At 39.0% G+C, this 25,838-nt stretch overlaps 1 protein-coding gene across 2 annotated transcripts in view; it reads left to right on the forward strand.

The window, feature by feature from the left end:
- The window catches only part of ush2a (Usher syndrome 2A (autosomal recessive, mild)), a 440,168-nt gene that overhangs the window by 299,285 nt on the left and 115,045 nt on the right, over nucleotides 1-25,838 (forward strand). For both annotated transcript variants that reach the window (XM_049464244.1, XM_022672674.2), the window contains exons 51-53: nucleotides 13,892-14,115; nucleotides 16,165-16,420; nucleotides 21,430-21,627. In XM_049464244.1, coding sequence (XP_049320201.1) covers nucleotides 13,892-14,115; nucleotides 16,165-16,420; nucleotides 21,430-21,627 — 678 coding nt within the window. The remainder of the gene's footprint in view (nucleotides 1-13,891; nucleotides 14,116-16,164; nucleotides 16,421-21,429; nucleotides 21,628-25,838) is intronic.

The following is a 25,838-nucleotide window of genomic DNA, read 5'->3' on the forward strand; positions in this document are numbered from 1 at the left end:
ATTTAATTGAAAAAAATAAACTTAACGAGTGTAATGAGTCTTCTCTGACGGGGAGCTGTATGTTGCAGAGCATGAGCATGTTGCAACCAAACTTTTACCAGAACGCTTCTGATTAGTGACGCTGTGTAAAATATTGTTAGAGTTGCATTAAATTAAACTGTGTACATGTTATTAATTCAAACATTGCAGAGCTGTGTGATGCAGCAGGGAAACTAGTATTACAGTGTTACTCCAAAACCACAAATCTAACCCAGCTAACTAAAAAACTGCAGAGTCTAAAACACTTAAAAATGCTTAATGTCGGGTTTCTTTTCCCTGAAGCCTGTTATAAAGACGAAGCTTAACGTGGTTTAATGTACTAAAACAACGAGAAAAAAACATCACATTTTATCAGAATCTATAAACAAATCATTATAACCCACATTACTGACCTGCTGTAAAATCCAGAGAGGCTGGGGAGTAAACAGGCTGGATGAGGAGCTCCAGTAACAGTAAATGATGTATTTTGAGTTAGCTGGTCTGTCAGTATATCCAGGGTGATGTTGGATCAGTGTAATTAGAGCTCATACTGATAGTAGTAGTGTGTAGAACAGTTAAACACGCCACTATCACTGATCTCAGCTACACTGGTAAAACATGTGACAGCGTTTAAAGCTGGTTGTGTGTAATTCCACGCTGTTGGGTCAGAGAGGGCAGTTAGTTCATTAGTTGGATCAGCTGGGTGTAAATGTGCTTTAAACAGCCGGAGTTTGCTGTTGTTGCACCGAAAACCCTCCTGATCGAAAAGGAAAAGCAGACGTGCGCAGACTCGCTGTGTGACGTCAGCGTTTTCAAAAACCTCTGTTTTCCCCCGTCCACGCGGCTTCGCTGGAGCGAAGTTTTTATAAAATCTCCACCTTGGAAGGCGTTTTCGAAAAACCTCCTTTTTCAGTGACCGAAAATGCTGTTTTCGTGTGGACAGAAGGCCAAAACGGTGACAAATACCCGGGTTCGTGTGGACGGGGCCTAAGATACTTAGAGGCAGGACTGGCTGACTAGAACAGTCACAACTAGTTTAATACTGGTTGAAACTCTTTTCTCCTTCTCGCTCTGTGGTGGGGCGTCGCCTGATTGCCCTAATAAAGAAAACACCTTTGCTTATTAAATAATCAGAGAACTGCAGTAATCTGATTCTGAGCAGGTTTTTCAGTGCATGCATGTGAAGGCACTCATTGTTAGACACTTGTGGTTTATTATTAGGGGACACCTTTTATTCAATTAAAGTGATGATATAGACATTATCTGAATTATTATTATATATGTTTACAGTTTATAAATAGAGATAAAGTTATGATAAGCATTAGACATAAACAGAATTGCTGTATGTCTCTGGCACTGTTTGAAGTTGGTGATTGGATTATAGGAGCTGGGCAGAGTTGGGAGGCTTGGTGTCTGCTGGAAGGCTGGGTTCCTATCTGCTGGTGTGCAGAGCTCTCCTTAAAAGCACTGCGCCCGTATCAAACACTCAAGGTTAAATCTGAATATTTTGCACTGTTTAAGTGTTAAAAGCTTTGGGGCTGAGAGAGTGTGTTGGTGTGGGTGTGTGCACGCCTGTGTGCATGTGTGCAAATAAGTGAAAGTGCATGAGTGTAAGTGTGTGTGTGTGTGTGTGTGACTGATGACAAGTGTGTGGGTCTGGAAAATGGCTGTGATGTCCAAAAAAAAAAAAAAAAAAAGAAGTGTAATAATCAAATATGTTCTCAAGGACACAATGACCATTTGCGGGTGGAAATGATGGTGATAGTTAAACATTTTGCTGTCAGAGATGAGCTGCTGTTTTCGTTACAGCAGGAGCGTTTAATCATGCCTCATATGTCCTCTCATTGTTCTGCCAAAACTGCCTCCTCGCAAATGACGAAACGTGAATGCCAGGCCGGGTATCATTCCAAACGCCTGCGACCGGATCTCTCTGCAAAGATGGAGTGCGGTGCGGACGGATTAAGACACGTCGACCCAAAGTACTTACAGCTTCTCTATTAAGTTCCTTTTTTTAATTATGCCTAATACTCCGGTGCCAATAATGCTTTTTGGAAAGAGAGACGTGAAAACAGTGAATGACTCACCTGCTAATGCTAACTGCTAAATACTCATTTATACTCATTTACACTCCAACAAAAAATAGCTGCACCTGATAAGAGGTGTGGGATTGCAATTCTATGCAGAAGGAAACATCCTTTACTGATTTTACTGATGTAGGTAATATATATTGAGCTACAAGAGCATGGTGAAAAATTATAAACTCAAATTGCATTACCATATGGAGCAATAGAGGGAGCTCTTCAGACTGCAGGCTGTGCTCACAAGACTTACCGAGGCCTGAGGTAAAGTGAAGCAGAGTGAGGTAGAGGGAGGTAGGGTGAGAAAAGGGAGGTAGAGCAAGGAAGAGTTGTGTAGAGAGAGGCGGAGTATGGTAAATAGAGGTAGATTGAGGTAGAGTGTCGTACAGAGAGGTAGAGTGTGGTAAAGGGAGGTAGAGTGTGGTATTGAAAGGAAGATAGAGATAGAGTGTGGTAAAGTGTGGTAAAGGGAAGTAGAGTGTGGTGAAAGCAGTGGAGCTTGGTAGACCATGTTAGACCATGGTAGAGCATGGTAGAGTAAGGTAGAGGGAGGGAGATTGTGGTGTGGTAGAGGGAGGTAGAGTGTGGTAGAAGTGGTAGAGTGAGGTAAAGGGAGGTAGAGTGTGGTAGAGGCAGGGAGAGTATGGTAAAAGTGGTAGAGTGAGGTAGAGTGTGGTAGAGGGAGGTAGAGTGTGGAAAAGGGAGGTAGAGTGTGGTAGAGGGAGGTAGAGTGTGGAAAAGGGAGGTAGAGGGCGCTAGAGTGTGGTAGAGTGAGGTAGAGGGAGGTAGGGTGAGAAAAGGGAGGTAGAGTGTGGTACTGAAAGGAAGATAGAGATAGAGTGTGGTAAAGTGTGGTAAAGGGAAGTAGAGTGTGGTGAAAGCAGTGGAGCTTGGTAGACCATGTTAGACCATGGTAGAGCATGGTAGAGTTAGGTAGAGGGAGGGAGATTGTGGTGTGGTAGAGGGAGGTAGAGTGTGGTAGAAGTGATAGAGTGAGGTAAAGGGAGGTAGAGTGTGGTAGAGGGAGGTAGAGTGTGGAAAAGGGAGGTAGAGTGTGGTAGAGTAGGTAAAGGGAGGTAGAGTGTGGAAAATGGAGGTAGAGTGTGGTAGAGTGTGGTAGAGTAGGTAAAGGGAGGTAGAGTGTGGAAAATGGAGATAGAGTGTGGTAGAGGGAGGTAGAGTGTGGTAAAAGTGGTAGAGTGAGGTAGAGGGAGGTAGAGTGTGGAAAAGGGAGGTAGAGGGAGCTAGAGTGTGGTAGAGTGAGGTAGAGGGAGGTAGGGTGAGAAAAGGGAGGTAGAGTGTGGTATTGAAAGGAAGATAGAGATAGAGTGTGGTAAAGTGTGGTAAAGGGAAGTAGAGTGTGGTGAAAGCAGTGGAGCTTGGTAGACCATGTTAGACCATGGTAGAGCATGGTAGAGTTAGGTAGAGGGAGGGAGATTGTGGTGTGGTAGAGGGAGGTAGAGTGTGGTAGAAGTGATAGAGTGAGGTAAAGGGAGGTAGAGTGTGGTAGAGGGAGGTAGAGTGTGGAAAAGGGAGGTAAAGTGTGGTAGAGTAGGTAAAGGGAGGTAGAGTGTGGAAAATGGAGGTAGAGTGTGGTAGAGGGAGGTAGAGTGTGGTAGAGTAGGTAAAGGGAGGTAGAGTGTGGAAAATGGAGGTAGAGTGTGGAAAAGGGAGGTAGAGTGTGGTAGAGTAGGTAAAGGGAGGTAGAGTGTGGAAAATGGAGGTAGAGTGTGGAAAAGGGAGGTAGAGTGTGGTAGAGTAGGTAAAGGGAGGTAGAGTGTGGAAAATGGAGGTAGAGTGTGGAAAAGGGAGGTAGAGTGTGGTAGAGTAGGTAAAGGGAGGTAGAGTGTGGAAAATGGAGGTAGAGTGTGGTATAGGGGGGTAGAGTGAGGTAGAGGGAGGTAGGGTGAGAAAAGGGAGGTAGAGTGAGGAAAAGTGGGGTAGAGAGAGGTGGAGTGTGGTAAATAGAGGTAGATTGAGGTAGAGTGTCGTACAGAGAGGTAGAGTGTGGTATTGATGGTATTTAAAAAGGTCTTAAAAAGCATTAAATTTAACTTTTAACAGGATTACTCTTGGGGGGGCATCACTGCTTATTTAATGTCTCTATTCGTGGCTGTTTTTTTTCCTCTTCCAATATCAAATCTACTCAATACATTTCATTCCTGTTGGTTGATTTCTTACTGAGTGCATTTTTTTTGACAAGTAGTGTAAGATGCACAAAATTTTAACTTTAAAGTTTATTTGATGGATGTCCGTCAGATCCTGAAGATATCTGGTCTGTTGATGCGTGTTTTGGACCAATGGCAGGGTGACCTCTGAGCTGAAATGGCTCAGAAATGTAAGATCTGTTTCAGCGGTAAACTGCATGTTGCATTTCCCTCCTTTTATCTTTTCAAAGCAAAAGCACCCATAAACTCCTCCAGGCTTTTCTGAGCTCCAGCTGATAGCTCTGTTTCCAGCTGCGGTCTCTCCTCCAGCACTTTATTTTAATCAGAGCAGGCCAGATTTCTCCATAGAACCAGCCTTTTTACTACGGCCTGATTAATATAGCACTATAATATAGCCAGTAAAATCAGCTATAGATATGCTTTTCTGCTCAACATTATTGTTATTATTGAGTAAGCTGACTTCTTTGAATTACAGCAGGTTTTTCTAATTAAATTAAGCTAAGTTAGAATTACTGGCTCCTCTGGTTACCCAGTGTAAACTTGTTTCTTATGAATTTCTTCCCAAAATCTTATAAATCTCTGCTTTATTTCACCACTATCACTCTCTCTCTGGATGTAGAATGGGCGGGGCTAAAAGTGGGACAGACTTCTCTCTACAGAACCCTGATCAATCACAAAGCTAACATAGCTCCGCCCACTCTCTTCATTTCTAAGCAACCGGAACCGGCGAGCTGGTTTTGGTGATTTTACCAATATTTTAGGAGCTTTTTAAAATCATATTTCTGCTTTGTTTTCTATTTTTTTAGTTTAAATAATATTTACATAACACCCGAATTTCGTATTTTAATATGTATTTATAAGTGTTCCCAGGGGCTTTAACTGTGTTTATTATGTTTCTTGAAATGCTTTAATTTGTGCATTTCAAAAGCAATTGATAAATCAGTTCATTTGAAAAAAGAAAGAAAATTATTATGTTTAAAAAGCCACAGAACTTAATATTTAAATGTAATGTAGGATTTTCCAAATTTGATTTACATTAATATTAGTAGTGTCAATCATTTCAAAATAATAATGATACTGTAGTGTAGGATATTTAATGTGCTGAGTAAAGGTTTAACAAAGAGCTTAAGCATCAAACAGGAGCGTGTGTGTGGGAGTGAGAAGGGGGGTTAGTTATAAGGTTCATGCATATTTCAGCATAACTAAATACTTTGTTTATAATTGACAGTGACAATCCTGGTGAAAACAATATGATAAATGTCTAAGTATGCTGTAAATGTACAAACAGATGTATATACTTAATTAAAACATATTAAAAGTACATTAATATTATGCTTTCATCAAATGTTTGAAAGTAAACTTTGATTATACTTTTTAAAAAGTACAATAAAGTGTAATTAAAAAATAGACCACTATGAAGTACACTTTTAGTTTAATTTAATTCAGTATACATTTAAAATACTTATTACCAAATATACTTTTGTACATTTTTAGCAAAGTGTTTTAAAACCAACTGTTACAGTTAAAGTACAGTGGATCATTAAACTTTTTAGAAAGTAGATCAAATTACTACCACTAAAAATAAAGTCAATTTGTAACACCCTAAAAATTGTAGTACAATAATTTAAAATATATTTTTATACCCAACGAAGTACACTAAAAATGTGCTACTTACAACAGACAGGAACAAGAAGCATATTTTGTACTCTAATGTAAATATATTTAACATCAATTCTTAGTACTTATATTTCTAATATACTCAGTGTATAATAGTGATACAGCTGTAATACTCTACTCTAAATTAAATGTATTATCATTTTACTGTAAGCATATTTAAATATGGGTTTACGTACATGAAGTAGTTTAAATGTTTAAATTTTACTTAAGTTTATTAAATATAGTTCCATTTTAGTACAGTTAAGTACACTTTATGCACAAGTCAAGTAAGACATTTCTACTATTTTTATACAATTAAAGTATAATGAGTACAAAAAAAGCTGTTCTATTTTATCACTTTATAACAGAAGTCACCAGCAAGAGTGAACTTGACGTCATATTTGTTCAAATAATGAATCTGTGTATAAATGTTTTCAGATTAACTGCATGTGTAAACGCGTTAACTTTACCATCATTAGTTTATTGTGATCTGATTAATCAGAAATTGAGCAGTTTTATGATTTATTGAGTGTGGCTCTTGTGCATTAAGAGTTTTATGCACACGACTGTGCAGAGTAATCGGCGTATTTGCAGAAGAAAGCTCATAAACACTGCAGATTCTGCCTTCTGGCTTTTTTCTCTCCTCTCAAATTCCCCAAAGAGTGGTGAAACTGTTCCTGCCACCCAAGCACTTTCTGCCGCCGCATCTGTTAATGCAGGCGCTTGATAAAATACATATAATGCCAAAGACACACAGGGACACGGAGCTCGCTGGATACGATTCGGCGTTAGAAAGTCAATTTAACGTAATTTCTCCTCACGGCTCCCACAGGAGGAAAGGAGTATAAATAAATGAATAATAAAAAAATACACCGGTGGACCAGTGCTCTGTATTTTTTTTTTTTTAAGCCGTCATTTGATACCTTTGTCAGATGTATTTTTTTTTATTCTTTAACTGGGGGCTATAAAGGCAGGAAAGTCCTTGTGTGCTCTCTGATCATGACTTTGAAAAATGTGTCTGGCTGTGGCGCTAATGTATTCAGCTAGTTAAAAAAATGAAAAAGGTTGGGGGGAAAAAAGTGCTTTGGTTTGTTCTAAGTTTGAGTTTTAGTATCCGAAGGCTGGCGTAAGCCACGGCACACATTTTTATCAGTTGTTCGTTGCCGGCTAAATATTTACTTATCATTAAACGAATGAACCTTAATTCAGGAGACTAAGCACCTTATGCTCGCTGCGTTCACTCACACTCTAATGAATGTATGCAAATCCATAGTAAATCTGAAGATTAGCGAAATCATTTTGTGGAGCTCTGGAGGAAAAAAGGAGGGAAAAAAAAAACACGCACACATACTCGCACTGTGCACCGACACAAAGAGTGCGCTGACTGACATAACTGTGTTCCAGCAACTGAGTTCTGATGAATTCCAGAGAGTTCTGGCTGTTTCTCCAGCTTCCAGTTCCCAGCTCTGCTGCTCTTTTAAGGGACCTGAAATCAGGAGGTGTACTGATGTTGCCTGTTTAACCCTTTCAGACCCTGCGTTCATTACAATAGACGTCAGGTATTTTCTTTAGTTTTAAATGTTTTGTAGCACAGAAAACTATAAAAAATATTTAAAAGCTCTTGTCCAGCAGAAAAGACCATACACCAGCCAATGAATGCATTATAATGTGTTATGAGTATGTTTAGAGAGTCTTATAGAGATGACATTCATAGAAAGTGTTACCAAAAAAAACTTTAGGAGAAAAATAATTATTTTCTTTGTAATTTTAAGTAATATTATTTTCACTGTTTATGGTTGTACAAATAAAATAAGTAATAAAAATAGCTAGTCTAACACTTCCTATGAATCCTACAGTATTTACAGTATAATGTTCTATAACACTACAGGTGCTGGTCAACGAATTAGAATAATTTGAAATAGTGCAATCATGAAATTCTTTGAATGCATTTTTTGTGCAGAAAGCAAATCAGGTATTCACCGCACCTGTCCTACTCGTTAGACTAATCACAGAACTCGTTACCTGGAAAAAAATTTGCTCAGCTGAACTTTCCAAAAGGCCCATTTAGGCCATTTAACTGTGACACTGTTGTTTTATTGAATTAGAATAATGGAGAAACCGTTTCATTGAATTAGAATAATTTTTATTATAATTACAATCATCACTTTCTCAGTATTTTGTGGCTGCCCCCTTGGCTTGTATGACTGCCTGAAGTCTCCGCGGCATCGATTTGACCAGCTTGTCGCAAGTTTCCGCACTCACAGCTTCCCAGGCAGTGGCGATGTTCTGCTTCAGTTGGTCCAGCGTAGTAGGCTTTCTGTCGCGAATTTTCCGCTTGACGATGGCCCAAAGGTTTTCAATGACATTGAGGTCAGGCGAGTTGGCCGGCCATGCCAAAACTTCAAGCTGTTTTTTAGTGAACCAATCTTTGGTCGACTTTGCCGCATGAGCCGGTGCTAGATCCTGTTGAAATATGAAGTCTTCTTCGCCGAACTGTTCCTCAACAGTCGGAATCAGGAACGTTTCCAGAACATCTTGATATACGGCAGCATTGACAGTCTTCTTGAGGAAGCAGAGTTTCCCTACACCTCGAGCGGACATGCATCCCCAGACCATAACGCTCTGGGGAAACTTGACGGATCTTTTCACGCACTCGTGGTTGTAGGTTTCGCCACCACGACGCCAGACACGAGGACCTTGGTCACCGAAGGAGATGCAGAAGCGTGATTAGTCACTGAAGACCACTTTCTGCCAGTCTTCAGCAGTCCACTCGCCGTGTTCTTTGGCCCACTTCAGCCGTTTCTCCATTTGTTTCTTGTTCAGCATCGGTTTTACTGCTGGAACGCGAGATTTGAAGCCGAGTTCGCGCAGACGACGGTAAGTGGTTGATCTGGAGACGTCAGCGCCGGTCTGCTTGTTCCACAAGTCGGTGAGCTCGGAAGTGGACTTGAACCGGTTGCTGACTGCGATCTTTTCAGCTGCTTGTTGTCGCGAGCAGAAGTTTTTCGGACGCCGGAACAGTTGGTGCGCTTGCTGCAGTTTTTCTTGAGAGCTTTGCAGACGGAAGACTGGCTGATGCCGAGCTACTCAGCAATTTTAGTTTGGGTCAAGCCTTGTTGGCGAAGGGCTTGAATTTGAGCCACTATTCCGGTTGAGAGGTCGCGCTGCTTACCCATGATTGATTTTACAACTTAGAAATTCTACTCAACCCTGACTTTATACTGCACAGTGAACACTCTTCACAGAAAACAAAAATTCGAGCATTTATTCTAATTCAATGAAACGGTTTCTCCATTATTCTAATTCAATAAAACAACAGTGTCACAGTTAAATGGCCTAAATGGGCCTTTTGGAAAGCTCAGCTGAGCAAATTTTTTTCCAGGTAACGAGTTCTGTGATTAGTCTAACGAGTAGGACAGGTGCGGTGAACACCTGATTTGCTTTCTGCACAAAAAATGCATTCAAAGAATTTCATGATTGTACTATTTCAAATTATTCTAATTCGTTGACCAGCACCTGTATATTAACAGTGGACATACATCAAAACAAGTCAAAATAAAATACAATAATGTGACTTTATAACAAGAGATTTCATAATGCCTTATAATAGCTGTTCATAGGAACGTTGCTCTTGTGTCATAATGTGTAAAACATTATGAAAGATGTCTTAATGGGGTTAAAGTCATACTTGCTATAAGAACACACAAGTTATTATACAATTTTAGGATGATTGTTATAAGGTGTTATGTGTGCTATATAATGCATTATGAATTGGTTATTTGTAGAAAAGGCTGAAATGTTCACACATTTATCAGACACATTAACTGTTGATGCTGAAACAGAAGCTGTGGAAGAGAAGATGAAGGCAGGGTGAGCGCTTTTATCTGACAGGCCAAGGTCACGGCCGGAGGACCGTCACGCGGGAGCTTCCCAGATAAAGAGGTCACTGTGTCAAAGTTCATAGCGCTGCAGATGAAGTATGGTGGAAAATGCAGGCCGGGGCAGGTGGGTGGAGGAGGTGGAGTAACGGGAGCGGGACGGCGCAGCTATTTTGGAAAAATTGTTGAGCTGTTTATTTGCAAGTCATTGGAGCTGAAGTAATGCACCCTGGGAATTGCCACTGAACACAGCGCTGCAACATCTGCTGTCCCTAAGTGAGTTAGTGCACGTCAGACATCTTTATGTCACCGCGGAGCCGTGATGGATGCGGCCCTCTCGGAAAAGCGTTGCGTAAAAATCTGCTCCACCGTTTTGGCCGTTAAGTGAAATTACTATTTAAATTAATGGCGCTGTCACGGTTTATCTGCGCAAAGAATGAACGCTGATTAGGGTATTAAACAATTAGCAATTTATCATACTGGAGGTTGATGGTAATTATGGTAGCAATGGTTTAACCAAGTAAATAAACCGTGAGTCTCTCTCAGTTAGTGAAAAATCAAAACTGGATGTGGACTGAATTTGCCTTTTTATGCAGATCCATAATGAGGTAACATTTGCTATAAATCTGCCATGCATTATACATGCACAGATCTATGAAGCATTCATAATGATTCATAATACTTGACATAACTGTACATACAGTATCATTTAAAAGTTTGAACAAGCCTTAATTTCAGTGCTTTTTCATTATTTTAAGATGTTCTGCTTTGTAGATTAACTGTATTTTTCACACTATATGATATTTAAATTTTCCCCATTGTCAGTGCATCTTACTTATCTTACTAATACTTATGCCTTATGTATAAATTTAACCAGTCAGCTTGTAAAGGTTGTTAGTATCACAAATGAGGAGGGATGGACGTAAGTGCAAATATAAATGTATAAATTTAATAACAAGATAAATAAAAACAAAACAGAAAACAAAACACGGGTAGCACAAAAAACTCACAAAAACAAGACTAGAATATATATATTTAAGAAAGACTAAGAGAAACTAAGGAAACATAAAACTTAAAAAACATAACTCTTAACATAGAATAACTAGAAAACACTAAGAATACAAAATGAACAAACTAGGAACACTTAAGTTTAAGACACTAACGATAACAATAAAGACCTGGAGTGAAGAAACAGAGATTCAAGGAATGCAAACTACAAAACCATTAAACATACATACAGAGGACATGGATACAAAAGACTCGACGAGCAAACACTCATACAAAGGGCTATTTATACACAGAGAGGGTGAAGACAGGTAATAAGGGGGCGGGGTTACAAACAAGACACAAGGTGTTAACACTATTGGCTAGGGCAGAGCTAGGGCGGGGCTAGGGTGGAGACAGGACAATAACAAAACAAAGCCATGTGCTCAAAAAAAGCACATGGCTGGGGACACAAGACAGATAGCACAAGACAAGACAGATAGCTTTTTTGCCGTTTAGAGGCAAATATTATCAGCCTGTAGCCTGCTGCTAACCCCGGCTAGCACTGCTGCAGCAGCATTAGCTGCTAACTGCGGCTAGCCTTAGTGAAAATCTGGAAATCTAAAGCTTACTGTAAATAAACAGAAGCACTTTACTGACCCAAATAAACTGTTTTTCAGGAGAGAAATCTGTGTAGATTAACATCCAGCACTCGTTTGACTTTAAAATATATATTTTTTCTTTTTTAAGAATTACAGTTTTGTTTATTTAATTTAGCTCATTTAACTCAGCTTCAGCTAGCAGCAAGACCTGCAGAATTAGAAGGAAAACATGGTGGCACACCTATTCCTTACTAGTGTCACATAATGCGCCTTATAATCCAGTGTATCTTATGTATAAAAAAAGACCAAAAAATAGACATTTATTGATAGTGCTCCTTATAATCCTGCACTTGATCTCTTGCATTTAATATGGATCTGATTCCTTTGGAGTCGCTTACTTTTTTCTGAACATTCAGCATTGCTTTTTTTTAAAGTTAAGGTCATTTACCATAAAGAAGAGTTCACAATTAGTTAAGACCATGCTATGTGAAGTGTAACATTTGACTTCATCTATGCAGAATGTAGAACACGTATACACATTATATTTCATCCATTTACTTCTATCAACACTTATATCCTTGAAGCTCAGTTCTATTGGCAGACATGCATGCCCATACATTACATAACGCTGCCTTCACCTTGTTTAACAGTTGTCATTTTATTATTGTTGGTTTTATCTGTTTAATGAATATTGTTCTGTAAGTTGAGAACTTATGCTGCAAATACATGAGATGCTTTTAGATAATCATGTATGTTTTTTTAAATAATACACATTAAAACGGCTATATCAGTTTCTACATAATAATGGTTTTGGATTGATGAAGTAAATCAAATTCTCAGCAAAATCACATTTTCGTCTTTAATATAAGTGAGCAGATTATTTTTACACTGTTGTTTCCATTCAACATCTGAGTATGGGCTTTTTAAGTCAAATCCTGAACTCTTGATATGAATCAAAATAAAGCACACAGTTTAATCCTGAACCAGGTTTAATGTGTCGCACTGACTGTTGTGTTAAGTACCTGTGACACTTGAGATTGCGGTGGTGAATGAATTGTGCATCCATCGTATTTCATGCAACTGGAAACGATGCAGAAAAGCCTGCGCTGAGCGAGCCGAGGGCCGATGCTTTTAAAGGTAATGGGAGAGGATGGAGGCTGATGGCTGTGAGAGAGTGACGGATGATGGGAGTCGACGGGCAGAGCGTTTTTGATTTCCCTCAGCTGACCACATCCTTTTCATCTGCCTCTTCCACATGCTGCACCTCAGACTGCAGCTGACCACGCTGATCCCAGCGCAGCCCCTCACAGATATCCCAGCTCTTACATTTTATAGCACAGTGAAAAACAGCTGTATTTATATAGGTATCAAATATAATCTACAATATACTGCGTCTGTGTCAGAGATGTTAGGTCTGACCGACATTTTTATTAAAGTGAAAAAATAAAATAAAATGGTTTAACCTGGATTGTTAATATAATACCTATCTAATGAACTACTACTACTACTGCTGCTTATTTTAGCACTATTACTTATACCACTACTTTTACTACTACTACTACTACTACTACTACTATTGATACTACTACTACTACTACTACTACTACTACTACTATTGATACTACTACTACTACTACTACTACTACTACTACTACTACTACTAATAATAATAATAATAATAATAATAATAATAATACCACTAATGCTACTACTACCTACTACCACTTATACTACTACTGATACTTGTACTGCCACTGGTAATACTACTACTATTTCTACAGTGACTACTACTACTGCTGCTACAAATACTACTAATTACTACTACTACAACTACTACTACTGCTATTATTGATGCAACAACTGCTACTACTAATACTACTACTTTTACAATGACTAGGATTGCTGCTTCTAACTACTATTATAAATACTACCAGTACTACTGATACTACTACTACTACTACTACTGCTTGCGCTACCATTGAAACCATAAGCTACTACTACAACAACTATTGATACAAATTCACAAACAAGTCACGAAAGACAATGGGAACTTGCTCTTACGACCTACAACACTGAACCAATAGAGAAGATGCATGAGTTAATATAATGCTTCAGTATTTAAGTTTATTTATAGTTATTAGTGTAAAAATGTCTTTATTTTAAAACTGTTGTCCGTCTCACTGGTGTCACAGTGCTGTCAGCCAATCAGAGGTGATATGTTTGCATGTATGTCGAAATCCTGTCATTCCTCCCCATCTACTCCTCCACTGGACTAAAGCAGCGATATACCGAATCACCGGAGCATTGTTTTTTTTCACAATAAACAGCTCACATGGCATTCGTTTATACTAGGGACCACAACTAGACATTTTAAAATGACTAAAAAAACAATAGAATGACTCCTTTAAGAAATAAGTGTTAGCTTTTACAGTGTACAGTGGATTTGTGTCATTAAAACGTAATTAAAAAATATGATTTTGTGTGTGTGTGTGTGTGTGTGTGTGTAGGAATGGCCTGTTGTGGAGAACACTACATCAACACCTCCACCTCTTTGTGCTGTCGTGGTCCGGAGCTGAAGGCTAAGGTACATGTGCTGGACAACAGGACATCGGCTCAGAAGTGCTGCTGGATGGAGCTGATTCAGCAGGAGGAGGAGTGCTGTAACGGAGTGGCCTTTGACCTGCTAGAGTCCGTGTGTGCAGACAGAGCCCCATATAACCTCCTCATTCAGGTAAACCACACCCTTATCCACAGTTATTACATCCCCCATATAACATCCTCATTCAGGTAAACCACACCCTTATTCACAGTTATTACATCCCCCATATAACATCCTTATTCAGGTAAACCACACCCTTATCCACAGTTATTACATCTCCTATATAACATCCTCCTTCAGGTAAACCACACCCTTATTCACAGTTATTACATCCCCCATATAACATCCTTATTCAGGTAAACCACACCCTTATCCACAGTTATTACATCTCCTATATAACATCCTCATTCAGGTAAACCACACCCTTACCCACAGTTATTACACCCCCCATATAACATCCTTATTCAGGTAAACCACACCCTTACCCACAGTTATTACATCCCCCATATAACCTCCTCATTCAGGTAAACCACACCCTTATTCACAGTTATTACATCCCCCATATCAGCCAGGTAATTAAAACTACTGATGTTTAAAATGAATAACAATCGCACCTGTTACAGGGTGGCATGTTTGTATTAGGCAGCAAGTGAACAGTCAGATCTGAAGGTGGCGTGTGTTAAACAGGAAAAGATTAGCAATCCAAGACACTTTGGTAAGATCTAAACTGTGATACCTGGGTCACAACATCTCCAAAACAGTAGGCAGGTTTAGTAGGGTGGGATAAAATATCAATATCGCAATGTATTGTATTGTTTTTATATGTAATACATGGTATCACATATCAATATTTAAAAAAAAAAAAAGGAAATATACTGCTACTACCAATCAACAAATTCCATTATAAATATAATAAATATATACTATACTAATATAGTCTCTACATTATAGGACCGAACAATACCCAATGTTCACTACTACAAGGGATATGCAGTTCTGGAAAAAAAAACTAAGAGAGCACTTCAGTTTCTCAATCAGTTTCTCTGATTTTGCTATTTATAGGTATATGTTTGAGTAAAATGAAAATTGTTGTTTTATTCTAAAAACTATAGACAACGTTTCTCCCAAAATAAAAATATCATTATTTAGAACATTTATTTGCAGAAAATGAGAAATAGCTGAAATAACAAAAAAGATGCAGAGCTTTCAGACCTCAAATAATGCAAAGAAAACAAGTTCATGTTCATAAAGTTTAAAAAGTTCAGAAATCAATATATAAATCACAGTTTTTATGCATCTTGGCATGCTCTCCTCCACCAGTCTTACACACTGCTTTTGGATAATTTTATGCCTTTACTCCTGGTGCAAAAATCCAAGTAGTTCAGCTTGGTTTGGTGAATTGTGATCATCCATCTTCCTCTTGATTAAATTCCAGAGGTTTTCAATTTGGTAAAATCAAAGAAAAAACATCATCAGTGTTCTCTTACTTTTTTCCACAGCTGTATATTCAAGTCTTTTCAGTTATTCAAACACAGACAGTGATTTTTATGCCATTTTCAGTTTCAAAATATTCAGTGCATTTCTAACTTATTACTAACTTATTATTCTGATAATCGGTAGATATAATCTTCTACTGCTTTTTGGCTAAATTAGCCTCATATGTAGATACAGTGCACAAGAAACAACTGTGAAACACCAAGCATGCCTTCACTGATCATCAGGAGCATCTGAAGAGTGGGGAGGGAGCTAATTGTCATTTCTTCATTGTTAGCCCCGTTAGCATCCCCGTGCTACAGTACTGCTTTAAGTTGCCACATGGTGAAGCGGAGGTGAGAAATATGAGACGGCGAGGCGTGATGTATGTGCTCATCTCGTCAGGAAGCAGGAGCTCACACTCACACTTCATTAATCAGATTTGCTCGCTGTAACACGAGCGCATACTGCACCCAGCTTGAGCTCGCCAGCCCGAGAGAGAGTGTGAAGAAAAGCAAACCGGGGTGGCGGTCATTAACTTGTAATTATGTCATTAAGGGGCATTCGTGCTATTCATTGAGGCATAGGGCTTTGCACACACCCGCAGGCTGGGGTAGTCTGACACCAAACAGTTATCTGATGACTGTTGTCACTAATGAGCATGTGTGATGTGTGTGTGTATGTGTGTGTTGTGTGTGTGTCCTTTAGGAAAAGTGTCGTCCCAGCATGCTCTGTCCTGTATCAGCCGCCTGGGGGGCGTACTGCGGCTTGTGTGATTTTAACCCGACTCAATTCATCTGTACCTGGGTGCCAGGTGAGCCGGACCCAGCCACAGCCACGCCCACTCCCACCAGCTTACCTGACACCCAACCAGCATCCTCTGCTGCTACACACGAGGGCCAACTCTGCCCAACTGCCGAGGAGCTCGTCTACAGTGGGATGGCAAACAGATATATATTTACAGGTAAGAGATAAGAACTGTGACAGTGATCAAAGAAATAGCTAAAACACTAGTGATGCCCCAACACCAGGAGACTGAAGACCAGCACATACCTTCTTAGATATAGGGTGAAGTCAGATTCAGCCTCTTTTCAAACTGCTGCTGATGCATCATTGTTGAGTAGCATCACAGCGCACTTGGAGGAAAGCGCAGCTACTCGGTTCTAATACATCAGCTCACAGACGCCTTGTGCTGATCGACATCACCCTTTAGAGTGATGTGGGGAGAGAGCGCCACTACTCACCCAAAGAGAGAGCAAGACCAATTGTGCTCTCTCAGAACTCCGGTAGCTGATGGCAAGCTATATGAACAGGATGCGAACCAGCGATATCCTGATCAAAGTGGCAGCACTTATCCCGCTGGACCATTCAGAGCCCCTGATGTAAAATATAATTTAAGTATGTAAAATATCAAAGACCTTATTTTTAGGCTAAATAGCTTGTAAATAGCTTAGATTTATTGCATATCTGATTACAGATGTATTTTTTTATTTATATAAAATTAACATAATTTAATCAAAACTTCTCATAGCTCTGATCATTTAGTGCTGCTTTTTTCATGTAGGTCACATGAAATGTATTTTTCTACGGGGTTCCAAGTGGTCCAGTGGACTAAGGCACTGCCACTATGATCAGGAGATTGCTGGTTCGAATCCCAGTCATGCAGCTTACCATCAGCTGCCGAAACCCAGATAGAGCACAATTGGTCTTGCTCTCTCTGGGTGTGTAGATGGCGCTCTCTCCCCACATCACTCTAAAGGGTGATGTCGATCAGCACAAGACGTCTGTGAGCTGATGTATCGGAACCGAGTCGTTGTGATAGGGGGAGTCCTAATGAGTGGATTTGGGAGAAAATTAAATATCTACAGTATTTCTGATTCTAAGTTTTGAAAATGTTGTTCAGACATGTGTTTTATATGGAGTAAATTCACAGCTCTAAAGTGGCACAACCGTCTGTAACTGCTTGCTTCTCAGACAATACCAGATCATACATTTTAATATCAGAAGTAATACTATTTATCGTAGTTAGATTTTTTTTTTATTGAGCTACACTTACAATATACATTACCAGTCACCTTCCCATTTAATATTGCTCTTTTTTTTTAGTTTTTTCCTACATTGTAAATGAATACTAAAGTCATCCAGACTATGAAGGAACACATAAGGAATCATGTAGTAACTTAAAAGTGTTATTTTTTTCTTTAATTAGTTGAGTAGCTATTGCTATAATACAAATTAGAACATTACTCAAAAAGGTCTATTCACTGTATACCAACTCTACTCTACCTCTTTACAACTTTACAACTAATACTCTCAAACACATTAAGAGGCAAGAAATTTAAGTTAAAAAATTAACTCTGGTCAAGTTCAACACAGCTGTTAACTAAAATACATTCCTGGTGACTCTTAAAGCTAACTGAGAAAATCAAGTCAAGATGTGCAAAACTGTGTAAAATACACTGAAATTAAGGTGTGTTCAAACGTATAACTGGTACCATATGTGCAGCTTTAGTCTAAACAACCACTTTCCAATATTCTCTTTATCTTGTCTTACTTCTCTTATTATAACTAAATGACTATAAACTGATCATTTAAAGTTAGTAATTAAAGGGAGTATTTTTTTCCTGATTGATGTTTTTCTGACGTCAATTTCTCTTTTTTATTGTTATAAACTAAAAAAATAAATTGTTGTTTTTTCTTTTTTATTTTGAGTTTATAAATCATATTGTAATACACTAGCTTTAGACATATATGTTTTTTTTTAAAGGGGTATTGCAGTCAAGGTTAGAAAGGGTAAAACAAAGCAAACATTGTTATTCATTCCTGTTGTAATGTGGCAAATATACTATAACAGTACAGACGCTTCAATACGCAGTGAGACTTTCCGCAGGTCTACAGTATGGGGTTCTGTCTGTGTGTCTCTGGCCGGCTCTGGGAGTGTGCGTTTGCCTCTTTCAGCGCATTATTTATTTGGTTAGTTGCGTCTGTTTAATCAAGACTAATGCGGGAGTTGAGGGGGGCTGGCTGGCGTGAGGAGAGTGATTCTAGTCAGCGCTGTGCCACCATCTGGGCACGGGCGTCTAAAGCTGTCGCGGCCCCACCAGCCTCCAGATGTTTCCCGCGCCCCCGTACCTGCACCCTGCAGACGGGTGACACTGAGCGCGCTCGGAGGAATGCGGTGCAGAGATCAGCTCCCCAGACCCAGCAATATGGCCATCCAGTTGAGTTAGTGAGTGTGTCTGAGGCACAGATGGGTTTCTTTGTGCTGTGTGGAAATGTGTAGTCTTTGTTCTTTATTGCAGTGGTCCATAGTTCTGGACCTGGAATACCTGTGTAATACACACACATGGTGTTTTTTTTTTTTTATCTTCACCCATTAAACTGCAAGATAGAAGCAGTGTTGTTCCAAAATCTGTCTCCTTTTGATGTGCAGGCATGTCATGTAGCAGTATGTACAGAGCAGATTGCAATGGTGATTCCTGTATCTACTGTAACTGTAGTTTAACCCTTATTTATAAACAGCAAAAAAGGTAGAATTCGACACTGAAAACATATCCAAACCAAGTATTGTGAAACATAGAGAGACTCCTATTACTTTGTTATATTGTATATATTTTCTTATATTGTATATATTTGATCATGTTACAGACTAAAGAACTTTACTACATCCTGTCGTCATCAGCTAGATGGCCATACTTCATATTAATTGGATTTATTGGGTTGTAGAATGTTAGTTATGAGTTCAGCGAGTTGTTTTGTCAGGTATTGTGAAGAATTCTGGCTCTCTGATCGAATCCGACGCACCTTCATGTAGACGCTTTCAACCGGAAGCAGAATAAGTGTAAAAGATTCTCCTCAGATTCCTTTTATTTCTATTTATGAATAAGGGTTAATATAGAGTAGAATGTAGGTCGGGCCCAAAAAATCCGACCCAACCCAGCCCGAGCCTGTGCAAGTTCTGCCCGAGCCCGAGCCCGACCCAACACGAACCATGAACTGTCATTATGAGCCCGAGCCCGACCCGCCCCGCCCCATAAACTGGCTGTTTTCGGGCTGTTTGAATGAGCGAAATATGATCAGAATTATGTTAATTAACACTGTAACATAGAAGCATAAAACTATTATTTAATTAAAATGATTTTTAAGAACAGCTACACACAGTGCTGCAAGTCAAACACAGAGGAGTTCACGTTCGAGAGAGCGAGAGAGAGAGAGAGAGAGAGAGAGATTTGCGTGTTCTGGTGTATGAGCTACTCACAGGTAAAGGTTCTCGCACGCTGTATCTCCTGTTTCTCTTTTATCTCCTCGTGCTCATATTCTAGTCCCATACATAAGTCTGCAGCTCCCTCAGTGTTTTCTGTCGTATTTTGCGGCTAGCGCGAGCGCTTACAACTAACACCACGGACCGTGAGGTGCCGCTGCGCTGCCGCTGTTGTGCAGAATCTGACTCCCTGCTGAATCCGACTCCCGCTTCACGGACAGAACACCCCCCGCTGTAAATAAATATTTTTTCACTTTCAGTTTTCGTTATTTGGTTCGTTTTCGTTAACAATAATAATTGGTTACTTAGCAACATTGTGATTATCACACCAGAGCTTTATTTAAAAATAAAAATATAATTAAAAAACAGATACCTACATCTCAGACTATTTTTTTGAGCCCGACCCAGCCCGAGGAATGCGGTGGGAAATCCCGGCCCGAAGGGCCTCGGGTCAGGTCGGGTTCGGGCAGACAATCTAAGCTCTAATCTAGAGTAAATAAATGAAATCCCATTCTAAGCATTTGTGTTTATACTGCCTGCACACCGGATTTTGGCGCAACACCGATTCTTTTTATTTGGGTTTGTTTAAAGTCTAATTTTCAAACACAGTGTTTTTAATAGTGCGTGCAGAGCAAATGTGTGCACATAGTTAACAGAGTCGTGCTGCTGCGAGCAGTGAACACAGCACAGACCGAGTGTGTAAACAGCACGGAACAGAGACAGCATTTGTTCTGGCTAAAATATCAGTCCAAACTGCACCTTATCAGCTGTTTAGCTCAAATAAAAGGAGAATATTTGACAGTTGGGTCGGAACACGACCAAATCACATTCTCACTACAAGCGAACCGCTCCAGAGTTCTTTTGGGACCGAAGCGAAACCACTTCCTCTAGCTGGTCTCGGCCCGGTTGTTGTGATCCGCACATGAGTGTGATTACTATTTTCATAGTCCCATTTTAGTCCTTGTACTTATTAATGTAATTTTTTTTTATCTATATTGATATTGAATGATGATTAAGCAAATAAATGCAATAATGTACAGAGATTATCAATTAGCATATCTTCCTGCAGTTCCAGTAAATCTGTAGCTGAGCACAGTTCTTTGCTCTCAGAGAACCTGTGACATAATCGCCCTGCCAAACTCCAGCAGCGTGCTGGATACCACATAACCCACCTCAGTGATTTACACCCACGACTCCCTATACACACACACACACACACACTATGCATACACACACACACACACATTTACAACACTTGGCTGTTGCACCGATAAAGAGAAACGTGGTAATAAACAGGGAGGTCCCCGGCCGCTGCTGAAAGCCAAGCCTTGTTTTAGTGTGGAGAGAAGCTTCCTGACTCTCCTGTGGCATCATAAAGCTCTCGTAACACATATGCTCTAAATCCAGCACTGGATTCATGTGTGTGTGTGTGAGTGTGTGTGAGATTGGTTAGGCCTAACATTATGACCAACACTATTCATTTTTTCAGCTCTACTGATCATATAGGATGTGTTTCTCAGCGTACTTTATTATTATTCTACTTTCACACTGTTCTTTAATACTCAGGACCACCTGCTATGAGTGCATCAGGGACAGCAGCAGTGCTGCTGGAGTTTTTAAACACTGTGTTTAATTACAAAGTAATGTTATTCTTGATCAGTGTATGATTTCCTTAATATTTACAGCAACCATTAATGTGTTTGTATGTTCAGACACAGAGCTGGACCCCTACACTAACTACGAGTACAAAGTTGGGGCATGGAACAGATACGGCCGTGCCTTTAGCCCCACCTCCCGCATCACCACAAAAGAGGATGTTCCCCGAGGAGTCCCGCCCCCACGCTGGAGCAAGGTGGGGCTTCGCGATGACATCATTCAACTGGACTGGTCCCCACCATCCGATCCCAATGGTAAAAGTCATTTTCTTTGGATTGTTTTATTTTTATCTGCATTATTGTTCACTGTTTGGATCACTATTGGAGCTATAAGACAGGGTTTGTACGATAAAAAAAACCTGGAAATGTCACAAAACTGAAAATTTCCATTTCCAGGCCTGGATGAGTTTTGGAAAAATAAAAATTCCCAAAAGATTTTGGGAAAGGTCATAGAAATTTGTTTTACAAATCTTAGTGTTTCTGTTTTTTGATGAAGAAAATCAATTTTAAGCTAACAAATAAATCAGCTCAGTATTAATTCAATAATTTGGCCCTATACAATGGAGCTCCCAGGATCTGACACACATTTTATTATTTAAAAATGTTTCAGACTCATTTTAGACCTACTATAATCAATTTTGATTATAGTTTTAGTTGATGTTTGGTTTTATTGTCTATGTCTGCACTGATGTTTTAAAACTAAATCATATGGTTATGAAAAAAGTCATTAAAACATAATGGAAATTTTTTGGTTGAAAAGTTTATGAACCCTGATAAAAGCAATATGGCTACATAATCAAATGTAGATGACACAATAAGAAAACTCTCTATATAAATCTAGTGATATATTGGGATGGTCTTGTTTTGCTTATTTGTTTTGCTATTTACTTTATTTTCTTTTAAATGTTTGTTTGCAGAGAAACTACTGTTCACAAAATAGACAAATGTGTTCGTTTTTTTTATCTACTAAAGTATGAAACATTTTTACACTAAATAACTTTTTGTAGTAGTATATTCTTAAAATTAATTTAAAAAAAATTGTCAATGTTTTGTCTTATCACCAAAAATATAATTATTGTAAAAATACCCTGAAATATTATGATATCTTTTTAGGGCCATATCGCTCACCCCTAATAAATAATCAAAAATACGCTTGTTAAAATGTCAGACATTGCTTTTTGACATTATTTTATCTTTTCTAAATGGACAAAATTGAAAGCAGCATGAAAGCAGATACACTGTACTTTAAACCTGGTTTGTCATCTGTCTTATTGTCTGTGACAGGAAAATAGCATTTTAGAGAGTTTCTAAACTTAAAGTAAAGACTGGCACAGGCTTTGGTCATCCCTCCATCTATATTACGTAACATAATCAAAAGATTCAGAGACTCTGGAGAAATCCTTGTGTGGAAGGGACAGGGCTTAGCGTCAGTACTGGATGCTGGTGATCTTCAGGCCCTCGGGCGGCACATATATCCAACGTTTTGATTTGTGAAGCTCTGAAGTTCTAAATTTATAAATATTTTTTCATGAAGTGGTAAAATGTCTCGTCTTCAACTTAGAGTTGGGCTTTGTTTTATATATTGTAATTTATTGTGATACATTTTCTTATCGTATGGACAGTATGCTTTTGCATATTAGGAATATATTCAGTGCGTAAAGAACACTGATCCAACTATACATTTCATTTTAGAGTGAGAAAAACTGCAGCAGTAGTTCACTGTAGTATGCATTTGAGAGTATTTAAATAGCAGATGGTCTTTTAATGTTCTTTAAATATTGGTATAGAATATTTTTATTATATCGCCAGCTCTATACGTCTGGTATGTGTTCTATGTTTTACTGCTTATTATGCTCCCGTGATAAAAAATATAAGAATGCTGTTGTCTGTCTGTAATTTCCACAAAATTCGGTAAAAAATAAAATGGTAACACTTTACTTGGATGGTCCATTTTATGGCCTTGTTGATGCTTAACTGACATTCAACTTACACTGAATTGAATGTCCATTAAATTTAACTTAACCCTATGTTGAATGTAAATGATTCAAAATAGAACCTAACCCAACCTTAAGCCTTAATCAACCCTAAAATCTAACCCTACACCTAACCCTAACCTTAACCTAAACTTAAAATGTCAGTTGAGCATCAAAGAGGCACTCAAATGGACCATCCAAGTAAAGTGTTACCAATAAAATAAATAAATAAAAAATAATTCATATAACTCTATTTTTTATGTAAGTATCAGTGGACTCATTGGTTTAAATCGATAGTCTGTATGTTTTTGGTGTAGAATATATGCATTTCAAAAAAGTACTTTTAAAACATGCATTGTGGTGCAGTCTCTTTCAGAGTGGATGAATCTGGTAATTTGACCAGCTCTCCTCAGTTCTTATTGTCCATTTTTAGAGTTTAATAAAGAATGAGTTTGCAGTTCTAATATCACCATGTTCACAGTATCCCTTGTATCAGCACCATTAGTAGCACCATGGTAGCTCAGGTAACGAGCAATAGGAACACTACTACTTTCAATTTAAAAGAAAAAGCAGCTTTAACACTACTTTTTATTCTGTATAACAGTTATATAATTCTGTATTTCACAAATTATTCTTAAGCAGTAAAAAATGTGTTTACTTCCCTCTTGCCTCATTAGCAGAGATGCTGCCATGCTTTGTTTTAGTGTACAGTTTCAGTTTCCAATATTGTGGATGGAGCTAAGCTTGTTTTATTGTCTTATAAATGTCTGTTTGGATAAAATAAGTCTAAATCTGTGTTGAGTACAAGAATACACAAGAAAGAAGAAAACACATGATTTCTGTTGCAATCAGAGACTGTAAAAAAAAGATGGACGTCGTGTCGCCGTTCCCATTCATTCAATGAAAATGAAGCCAAAATCTTCCCCGTGTTGGTGATCCTGAAACCCAAGTCTGCGCAGTAGAGACCAGAGAAGAGAGAAAGACTGTGGAGAGACTGCCTACTCATTTGAATAACCCCGCCCCTGAGGGCTGCCTCTAGGTCACAGGCTGCAGAGTGGAGCGGAGCTGACAGTCTGTTATTGGTCCCGCCCATAACCAGCCATTTTACAATAACCACACCTTTTTTGAATAGAGCTGAATAATGTTTTTAAAATGAGTTATGTGAGGATATAAAAATCTGACAATATAAGCAGAGGTTACACTAGCTGTTGATATTAAATAATGGAGGTAGAAATACAGTATATTGGAAAAATAACGTGATTGAAAGTTGTTCTGTTTTGCCATTGAAACCTATGGGGATGGGTGGGGTTACACAGCTTTTTGAAACCGAACAGCAGGGGGCGCCTGACCTTTGGTGGCTTCACTTTTGAGAGACGATGCTCTCTCCAGCTATACACAGTCTATGGTTGCAGTAGACGCACTGAAAGTCTGAAAGGGTTGAAGTCCCTGTGAGGAGTTTTAAGCAAATGTTAACAGTACATTTACTAACAAGCAGGAGAGTAAATGCTCATAACATAAGCTGTAGTGAGGTGAATGTTGTCATTCAGGAGTCTTCAGTGTTGCTGTATTAGGAAGGGCCTGCAGGAGGCTCCTGATTGGGCCTGATTTGGCTAATCTGCGCTAGCACTGTGACTCTGTACGTTCAGCCTCATTCCTGCACTGAACTGGAAGCAGGCGTTTAGTCTGTGATAATAACGACAGCGTGTGCAGCGCGGGCTGATTGATGCGGACGGCGCGGCTCTGAGGACGCAGTTACTGCAGTTACTGCACTTAATCTTTATCGCGTGCTGGAATTATTTATGAATGCCCAAATTCACATGCGCATAAACACGCCGCTAAGTAGAACTAACAAGCTCTATTTGAGGGAACTTCTGCAGCACTTAATATGTAAAGAAACATGTTGATTGCTCATTAGGACTCCATTCTGCACTTTAATCAGACGCCTCACCACCCAATCTGCTGTGATTTCAGAGCAACTTAGTTCTCCTCCTCCTCCTCACTCTGACTGAAAGAGAGAGAGAGAGAGAGGAATACAAGAGGAAGGAGAGAGAAAAGGAATGACAGTACAAAAACAAGGAAGACATGAATTTAAAATATGACAGGCAACAATTTCAACAATTGTTTAGTTCGTTTCAGAGTCCTAATTTAATATTATGTCATAGCATGAACATCAAGTGTGTTATTGTGATTAAACCACATTTCCATTAATGCTGCTTTTTAAAATATTTTAAGTTAAAGAGGTCGAGAAAATACAATCTGGTTATAAATACTCAGTAACGTAAAATAGAGTCCCATTGCTGCTCTGTTTGTAGCTGCGCTGTTTGGTTTGTAAGCGCTGCATCATTGCTGGGTTACCTGTATGTGGTGGAGTAATACATGGAGAGCTTTGGTACTGTGGTATAATACATAATAACCTTAATAACACACAGCAATGAGTTAACATCTGTATTGCAGGCTAGAAAAAGTAAGTGATTGTAATAATGATTTTCTTAA

Source organism: Astyanax mexicanus, chromosome 14 (genome assembly GCF_023375975.1).
Source record: "Astyanax mexicanus isolate ESR-SI-001 chromosome 14, AstMex3_surface, whole genome shotgun sequence".
NCBI classification, from domain to species: Eukaryota; Metazoa; Chordata; class Actinopteri; order Characiformes; family Acestrorhamphidae; genus Astyanax; species Astyanax mexicanus.